At 41.0% G+C, this 9,681-nt stretch overlaps 1 protein-coding gene across 1 annotated transcript; it reads left to right on the forward strand.

Annotated features, from left to right (window-relative positions):
- The first annotated feature begins 1,074 nt into the window (after positions 1-1,074).
- On the forward strand, positions 1,075-8,269 carry odc1 (ornithine decarboxylase 1). Its single transcript, XM_033021600.1, has 12 exons — positions 1,075-1,227; positions 2,165-2,311; positions 2,398-2,545; positions 2,727-2,900; positions 2,992-3,164; positions 3,937-4,071; positions 4,450-4,531; positions 4,683-4,766; positions 4,848-5,010; positions 6,268-6,383; positions 7,347-7,561; positions 7,857-8,269. Exons 3-12 carry the CDS (start codon positions 2,444-2,446, stop codon positions 7,999-8,001), a joined length of 1,389 nt encoding a protein of 462 aa, XP_032877491.1. The 5' UTR covers positions 1,075-1,227; positions 2,165-2,311; positions 2,398-2,443; the 3' UTR covers positions 8,002-8,269.
- The last annotated feature ends 1,412 nt before the right edge of the window (positions 8,270-9,681 follow it).

Below are 9,681 nucleotides of genomic sequence, written 5' to 3' on the forward strand. Positions count from 1 at the left end.
GGAAGGATGTCAACAATCCTGATTGGGCACCCACTGTGAGCAGGATAGACAATGTGCACAAGAACGCCATCAACTTGCAGAGCTATAGATGCTTGAGCTGCAACCAAATCTGCTTTAATACTCTCTTCTTGTTGCACGTGCATGAGTTACTCCAGCATTTTGCTTATGATTGAGAGTAGAATCATTAAGCAATAATTAGCCAGAGTGGATTTGTCCTGTTTTTTTATGACCAGGGTCACCTTTCCATATTGCTTGGCAAATGTTAGTGTCGTTACTGTACTGTAGCAACTTGGCACTAAGTGCAGTTAGTTCTGGAGTTCCTCAGTATTACATATTAGTTCTAATTGCCTTAGCTCTATCCGGCACTCACAGCTGTTTCAGACTATGTCATGAAATGAATTGGCTGGAGACTGGTTTCGGTGATGGTGGGAGAATATCTCTGCGATTATCCACAAGGCGCGTACCAGCTCTAGAGGAAAATGCCCAGACCCTACCCAAAGGGCCACGAACCAGAGATGCGGCCTGTCCCGCCGAGTTACTCCAGCATTTTGTGTGTATCTCCGGTTTTCTGAATGTAGCTGAATATGTCTGTCCCGGTGACTGCCGAGTACATTCTCTCTCTCGCCACCATCCCGCCCTCTCACTATCATTCAAAGTTGATTAAGTCAGTACTTTTTTTTAAAGCGGCTAACTGCTTCAACAATTAATACAATGCATGATATAGTAATGCATTGCACATCATGTAATGGTCACCCCGGTTCCCCTTTTGCTTTCCTCACACATCGCTGGTGAGGGGAAGCTGCAACGGTTTCAAGTGACATGAGCAAGCGCCCGCTATTGTCTGCGGCAATATTCCCTTCTCTCCAGAGATGCCGCCTGGCTCGCATAGTCTAATCTTCGGTCTAACCCAGCATCTGCAGTTCATTCTTGCACAAGTGCCAGTGACCAAAGATCCCATGGCGGTGACACGTCGGTGACACGTCGGCGCCGGCCGCCACCTGGCCTTCCTGCGTTTGCTCCATTGAGCGCGGTCGAGAGCAAACCGATCATGACCGGTTTGCGCTGGACTCGTCGCCTAGCGACGGCCCCGCTATAAAAGGCTGTGGCAGCGGCGCAGCCGGCTTCATCCTGTCCTCACTGCGGCGGCGGAGAGAGCGCACAGGGGAAGATTTCTCTTTTTTTAATTGATTTCTTCGATGGACATAGTCTTCGTAAATGTTTTTTAAGGTATTCCTGCCCGCTTCTCCCGTACGGGAATTTTGACGCGCTCGTGTATTATTTAGTACGCAATGTAAATCTGTACGCCAAGTGCCACGTGTTAGCTCGGCAAAGGGAAACCGCTTGTTTTAAATATATATTTATATTTCTTTGCTAAAATAAGCCGTTTGTTTAAAAATGAGAGGAGAGCGCGGCCTGGGGTGAACTAAGGGGTTTAAATTTTACCAGTTACAAAAGAGTCGAGGGGTTGGAGGGAGGCCGGAGACCGGCGGCCAGGGCAGGAGCCGCGGCATCGAGTGCGCTTCTATTTCGGGATCGGTGGAGAGAAACGGGTGGGGGATCCTGTCCGGGCTGGGCGACCCCCGCTGGTGGGTGGGTTACCCGGGCCGGGCGAATCCAGTTGGCGGGTGGGTGGGTGACCCGGGCCGGGCGACCCCTGCGGGTGGGCGGACTGGCGGTAGCCGGGCCGGGTGACCCCCGCTGGCCGACGGGTGGGTGGGTGAGCCGGGCCGGGTGACCCCCCCCCGCTGGCGGGCGGGCGCTCGCTCGCGTTCCCCTCGGGCCGCGCCGACACGCGTTTCTGCTTCCTCATTCGTGGGCCGGATGTATCAGATAAGATCTTTGGCCCAGATGGCGGTGCGTACTTGAGGGAGCGGCTTCGGGGTGATTTTTGGAGGGAGGGGGAGGGTGGTTGGTTTAGTGAAGCGGTGGACAAATTGCTTTTGGCCGACATTGGTGCATGCACTGGCGCAGCGTTGTACGTGTTGCTGCTGCTGCAGAATGCACCAACCAGCGCAGTGTCGAGGTTTTTTGGTGATTGTAACATTTGTAAAGGCAGCGTTGAATGTTGTTTGTGGTCGTGGGGGGCGACATTGGGTTTAGTTGCGTAAGTGAAGATGTGAGTATGGCCTGTCGGAATTTACGTAAGATTGCATTTTTTTTGCAGAACGAACGAGTTAAAAGGGTATTCCACGGCTACACAGAGAGCCCAGTCCTTACGTTGTATCTTCGAGGATTTAACTCTGTCGGAAAGCCACCGTGGCGAGCCAGCTGAGGGTTGCTTTTAAATAGATTCCATCTCTTACTTGTCCATGTAAGTCGTTTTGAAAATTATTCTTTACTGAAAATTAAATTTTGGTGACGTTTCTCATGTCGCTTGTTTCTGATTTTTATTTTTAGTTTGTTGCATATTGCGAATCCCCGTTTTACTCCTACATATCTCACAATGAATGACTTCACCAATGACGAGTTTGACTTTGCCTTTCTTGAAGAAGGATTCAGTGCCAGAGATATTTTGGAACGCAAGATAAATGAAGTTTCTCAGTCTGTGAGTACCTCTATTGTATTCTTGCCAGTGGTTCATTTTGTTTTTTCAGTTAATACCAGAATTATTGTCATGGCTTAACACCCTTTGCTATGCAACTAACCATTTTCTTTCTCCTCTCAATCTAGTATTCTCTTTCTATTATACTGGTATGACAATATGACCGTGAGTTTTATGTTTCTAGGATGACAGAGATGCTTTTTATGTTGCGGACTTGGGTGACATCGTTAAGAAGCATGTGCGGTGGCACAGAGTCCTTCCTCGAGTGACTCCATTTTATGCTGTCAAATGCAATGATGATAAGGCTGTTGTAAAAACCCTTGCCGCTTTAGGTGCTGGATTTGATTGTGCTAGCAAGGTATGCAAACACCCCTAATTCACTTTATTCCAGTTTACATTTGCCCCCTTGATTGTCTTTAATTCATTAGAATACAATTTATCCGTTACAGACTGAAATCCAATCGATACAGAGCCTTGGTGTTCCAGTTGAGAAAATCATCTATGCTAATCCTTGCAAGCAATTGTCTCAGATCAAATATGCAGCTGCCCATGGTGTACAGAAGATGACATTTGACAGTGAAGTGGAATTAATGAAAGTAGCTAGATGTCATCCAAGTGCAAAGTAAGTAGATAAGGTTTGCTGCGAGATTCTGGTTGTGCACAAATATTAAACGTTGATATTTGTAAATGAAAATTGAAGGATTTCGGTTTCAGCATAATCTATAACATCTATTTTATTGTTACTTATTTTGAAAATACAGACATGAATGTTGAACAGTAATGACACAAGTTAAATGGTGTGAATGAGATTTCTTTTTGAGTCCATAAATAGCTGAAACCTATTGATTAGGTTAAGGTGGGAGTGAAATGTGCAAAAGTGTCATGTTTGAAATATCCAATAACTTGTAACTATTCCAATAGGTTTTTGAGGTTGTTATATGGTACTACTTGTCTTTTTCCTCCAGTATTTTGTGGTTGTTGATGAATTATTGAGGTGGTTTTGAAGATTAACTCGACAATATGTATAATGGTAATTAATGTTACACGTGGTATATATGATTATGTGCATACTAGTATTCCATTTATTGCTTGGCAAGCATAAGCTATTCATATGGTTATGGAAACACTGAAAATATTGTTCTTTTAATCATTGGAAATATCTAAAACCAATCTCCTATTACCCATCAAATGTGCATTTTGGTCTCCTGTCGGTTTTTGCCGATGGGGATCATTTGTGATGTGACTACTGAGCAAATTGTTCAAGTTTAGCTTTACTTTGAATTCCCCAACTAAATATTGAATTCTACTGTATCCTGTTTCATTGACATTGGCCAGTGTGTGCAGGTTGGGCTCAAAACCATGGTATAAAATGCATTCGCTTCTTCCTTGCTTAGACTAGTTCTGCGCATTGTTGCAGATGACTCAAAGGCTATCTGTCGCTTGAGCGTGAAATTTGGAGCAACACTGAAAACTAGTAGACTTCTCCTTGAACGTGCCAAAGAACTGAACGTTGATGTTATTGGAGTAAGGTAAATCTATTGTTATCTTGCATTGTACTGATCGGAAAGAATAGATTGTATTGATGTAGCACTTCAAAACTTGTAAGTTTTAGTATCTAAGAGGATGTGGTCTTGTAAATATGGAAACTCAATTTGTGACAGTGAATGATGACCATCACTAATCCTATAGGGCGGTTAAGAGTGGTGAAGGTATTTAGTCTAGTGTATGTTTAGAACCTCGTTGCATACATTTTGGGTGTTTTGAGAATGCAGTTGAATTTTTGAAGTAACAAATTAGGCACTCCATTATTTCTTTGGGTTTAAAAACACATTTCACAATGTTGAAACTTATTGCTTTTGTTGGGTACTGACTTGCATGGACTATTTTTTTTTCTCCCTCTGTGAAAGCTTTCATGTGGGAAGTGGTTGTACAGACGCACAAACATATACCCAGGCTATTGCAGATGCCCGTTTTGTTTTTGATATGGGGGTAGGTATCTCGATTTCGCCAGTTTGTGATCTTTTTATAACAGAATTGAATGTTTGATGTTCATTACCTTTTGATGCAAATTATAATTTGAAGTGAAGTTATTGCTTAGACTTGTATCTTTGCTATTTAATTTGTATTCTTGTTTTTCTAGGTAGAATTTGGCTTCAAGATGTATTTGCTTGATATCGGTGGTGGATTTCCTGGTTCAGAGGACACCAAACTCAAATTTGAAGAGGTGAGATGTGTATCTACTTGATTTAAAAAATATTATATACCTAAAACAGGTAGAGGTAATTAATTCTACATTTTGTTTTAGATTGGTGCTGTTGTCAATTCTGCGTTGGACAAATACTTCCCCACCGATTCTGGAGTGAACATCATGGCTGAGCCTGGGCGGTTTTACGTAGCATCTGCCTATACACTTTGTGCAAATATCATTGCAAAGAAGGTGGTTTTCAGTGAACAGAACGGCTCTGATGGTAGGTACAAAAGTCTAGATGGAGGAAATAAAATGAATGTGACACATAAGGGACACACAAGTTCTTTTTACAAGGGTGGTGAGTTCCAGGAATGTGCTGTGCTGCTGGATGACGGTGGTGGAGGTAGATATGATAGTGGCATTTAAGGCATTTGATAAGACACATGGGGAATTAGATACAAATTATGTACAAGCAGGTAATGGTTGATCTTGGTATCATGTTCAGCAAAGACATGGGCTGAAGGATGTTGTAATTGTGTTTTGTAATTGTAATTCTTGTGTTATAATGTTCTGAGACTGGAGAGTAAAAGTGCACAACAAAAGTATTGCACTTTGGTCCTTTATCCAGAGCTGCCAAGTAGTACAGATTTTCCGAATTTTGTATGAAAATGCGATAAGAATACGGATTTTAAATACGGAGTATAGTTCAGTCTGAAGAAGGGTCTCGACCAGAAACGTCACCATTCCTTCTCTCCAGAGTCGCTACCTGTCCTGCTCCAGGTTTAAACAGCGCTGTCAGTTTAACGCGTGGGAATTTAAACAAATGCTGTGGGTTCTAAATAGAGCGCTATTGGCTTTAAACATGGCGCTATGGGCTTTACACATAGCGCTATAGCCACAGAAGTCAACAGGAGGAGCAGTTATGTTGGTAGATATGCAGAGAGATGCAATAAAATAGGGTTGACATGGTGGCATTTCAGTTTCCCAAATATTAACAGGGATTGTTTTGGTTTAAAGGCTCGGTGAGTGGAATATTTGTTGTGCAGGAGAGTTTTTTGCCTCAAACTGTTCTCAACGTAAAATGCTCAAAAGTCACTGTTGTGAAACTCAAGATTTCATTCCTTTTAACATAGTTCTAGAATTATTTATAACACTGGTCCAGTAATATTGAGGAAGGAACTGCAGGTGCTGGTTTATACTGAAGATGCACACAGTGCAGGAGCAATTCAGTGGGCCAGGCAGCATCTTTGGTAGCAGTCTGAAGAAGGGTTCCGACTTGAAACGTCACCTTTTCTCCAGAAATACTGCATGGCCCACTGAGTTGCTCCAGCACTTTATGTCTATACAGTAATATTGATCTTGAATTTCTGAAATGTGACCATAGGAGTAGTTTTTTGAAATTTTTGGGTTGAAAGAACCCACTTGACATATAGCTTTTGTTTTAGAAATTTTTGTTTGCTGTTTACATGCTGCCAATTTCTTTTCTGTATAGCGTTCTTTGCATTATGCGACTAAAATGTGCACTTTCTTGTTGAAGGTGAAGATGAAGGTGAAAATGACAGAACCCTAATGTATTACATTAATGATGGGGTCTATGGATCATTCAACTGCATACTATATGATCATGCTCATGTGATGCCAGTTCTGCTCAGGGTAAGGCCCCATGAAATAAATGTATATTTTAAATAATATCTGGAATTGTATATTTTTTATTTTGTGTCGTAAAGTTAAGGTAGAGATTTAAAACATTTATAAGGGATTGAAGGGGAAATATTTACACAGGGTGGTGGGTGGGCATATGGAACGAGCTGCCGCAGGGAGAGGTGGATACAATTGCAATGTTAAAGGCAAGGGAATAATTCTTATTTTCTTTATTCCTTCTAAATGCCTATATCTCTTTCATGTGGTTTTGTTGTTTGCCAATTTTGTTTTGCCTTCTATATAGTTTGAAACTGACAACTTCCTTGTCGGCTTCCTTAGCAGCATTTGAGATTGGCTGCAAGTTACTATATTCAAGTCAGAATTATCGAAAGGGAATCCAAGGGGGGAATTGAAGGGTAAATTTAACCTAGAGGTTTTTTTTAAACCTGGGTGGAAATATGCACCGTCGGGAAGTCAGCAGGCTCTGATCGCATTGATTCTGATAGTGCTGCAAAAGCACGTTGTGTTCAGTCTTCCATCAGGTTTTCCTCACTGGCTTTTTGATGGATGATAGTTGTTAGAATCCAAATTTGACGAGCTTTAGTGTAACATTCTCATATAACTTTGATACAGTTTGTGAACAATTTGACAAATGCACTGGACTTGGCCTTTCTACTACCTCATTCAGCCTTTAAGACACTTTCTGTAATAAATCTGTGCCGTGGTCTTTTCTGAATATGGTGCTATTTCATTTACATTCACTCATTTAACACTAAACATTGTCTTGGCTCGCCTTCTGTAGTTTTGTGTTTTTGTAGAAATCTGAGGGTCATTTAATTTTTTAAAAATCATTTAAAAAAAAATTTAACTCTCTGCCAGTTATCTTTCACTTGTCTCGTGTCTTTCAATTTTCCTTAATTTCATACCCGACCTGTTTTCTGGGATTTCATTGTAATGAGCTTTTTTTGTTTTCAGAAACCAAAATCTGACGAGAGTCTGTACTCTACCAGTATTTGGGGTCCAACTTGTGATGGTCTTGATCGTATTGTAGAACGCTGTGATTTGCCAGAATTGCAAGTTGGTGACTGGATGGTGTATGAGAACATGGGAGCTTACACAGTTGCTGCTGCTTCAACATTCAATGGATTTCAAAGGCCCCAGGCCTATTATGTTATGTCAAGGCCAGCCTGGTACAGTATTTGAGTTTTAAAACTGAAGTTGACCCGTATAAGTGCAATTAATAACAATTGCTATAATGAACCATGTCTCCAACTTATTCTTTCCTTCAAATAGAAAACAACAATTTGTCTCAAAAAAAAATTTGTGAGGCAGCAAAATTTGATTTGCCATGCATGTTTTGGTGTCTAGGGTGTACTTTCACCTTCAGGCCAAGATTTTGGGGTTTATAGAACCCACTTGACATATAGCTTTTGTTTTCAGTGGTCAACTTAATGCCTTATGGTCTAATTGGTTTATCTGTTGTAGGCAATTGATGCAACAAATCGAAGAGAATGGCTTTCCTATCCAAGCTGAGGATCATGCTGCTAATACTATAATGGCTTCCTGTGCCTGGGAAAGTGGATTGGAGCTGCTTTGTTCTTGCTCGACATCAGCAAGAGTTAATGCATGAACCATTGATATAACTGTTAAGCAACCCATTGCAATTAACTGTTCTAGGAGTGTAGGGTAAAATATTAAATGTCTGGCTTTTGGGGACCAGCCACTGAAGCAGAGTTGTTTGCTTGGATTTTAATATGTGCATTAGTTTGTATGCAACAAAATGGTTGACTAAGAGATGGGATCACATTCTTAGTGTTCCTATGGAAACGTGTTTATACTTTTTATAACTTTGTATTTTTATTTGAGCTTTAAATAAAAGAAAATTTATTAGGACTTCAGCTATTTGTGGTGAATTGATTGCATGGTAATTTTCATATGTACCTCTAAGCACATTCACTGTAGAGGGTGGAATGATGGTTAGAGGGTAGCATAACTGAAATCTGTACCCAAAGGGCAAAACTAACTGGTAGTCTGTACTAGCCAGAAAAGATTAGTTTAGATTGCAAAAGACAACTCCATTGTTACTGGCCTAGTCTTGGTGCATGTCGTCAGCAGTTCTGGACCAGAATAGATCTCTCGTTCCACCTCCTGGCCTCCTGTGCATTCTCGCATATTTTTATTTGGCTATGTATTTACCCAATTCATTAAAAACTCAATTTGCTTATCTTCCTACATGGCTTCTAATTCTCTCGTCTTCAACCCCTACAGAACCTTTTTTTGACTTTGCAATTAAATGTAAACAACCCAAAATATCAATACAGAAATATTGATCAGAATGTTTGTAGTTCTGGTCCAAAATGACCAGTCCAAAAAAATGCATGCCCATGGTATGATGGCGCTCCTAGTTCTTAAACGTGTGAAATTAAGTGTCCCATCTAAAAGTTTAAAAAAAATACTGCATGCCAATGGGGAATGTATAGATCACAATTACTGTGTCAAGCTAAAGTCCGAACGGCTTAGATCTTTTATTTTCGAAGGTCTTCCCATTGGATGTCTGAGGGTCAATGAAAACTGCAATAACAGATGGTCTCCATCTGCGCTGCCCAGTTTGATACATGCTCGATGGCATGAACAGACAAGTGAAATGGTGCAGAATTATGTATGTAAATTATTTTGTATGTCCTGTAAGGAACCCGTGCTTGAAATTTGGTTAGTGATTTTAGTTCTATGTTATCCCACTTTCTCATCTATTCCGTACACATTTTATAGTGGCCAAACTAACCTACAAATCTGCATGTCTTTGGAGATGTGGAGGGAAACACTTGGTCACTCAGAACATGTAAACACACAGGCAGCAACTGAGGTCAGGATTGGTCTCTGACATTTTGATCCAGCTGCTACTAAATGGCGGAATATTTTGGTGATTTAAAAGAATGAATAGCTGCTTGTTCAGGTGGTTGAGGTAAAGACATTGATCCATCAGACAATTAGTATTTAATCTTAAATTGATAATTTATGCAGTACACGTTTCAGCTGCCCAATTTCACTAAATCTGGCTTTACTAAATTGAATGCAGTACACGTCGACAATAATGTCTGTATGATATGCACTCCCGCCTGCATAGTTTAGCCAACAATAGTGGAATTTTTAATATTCCATCAGATGGAAACCAGCCAATCTGACTAGTTCTATGTTATCATAGTGCAATGTTTGTCTTAGTTTGAGTAGTGAACCCCCTTGATTGAGCCTTTGCAGTACTCTTAATACTCCAGGGTTAAACAATGAGTTCCAAGATTCCAGAGGGAAACAT

Source organism: Amblyraja radiata, chromosome 5, assembly GCF_010909765.2.
Source record: "Amblyraja radiata isolate CabotCenter1 chromosome 5, sAmbRad1.1.pri, whole genome shotgun sequence".
Classification (NCBI taxonomy): Eukaryota; Metazoa; Chordata; class Chondrichthyes; order Rajiformes; family Rajidae; genus Amblyraja; species Amblyraja radiata.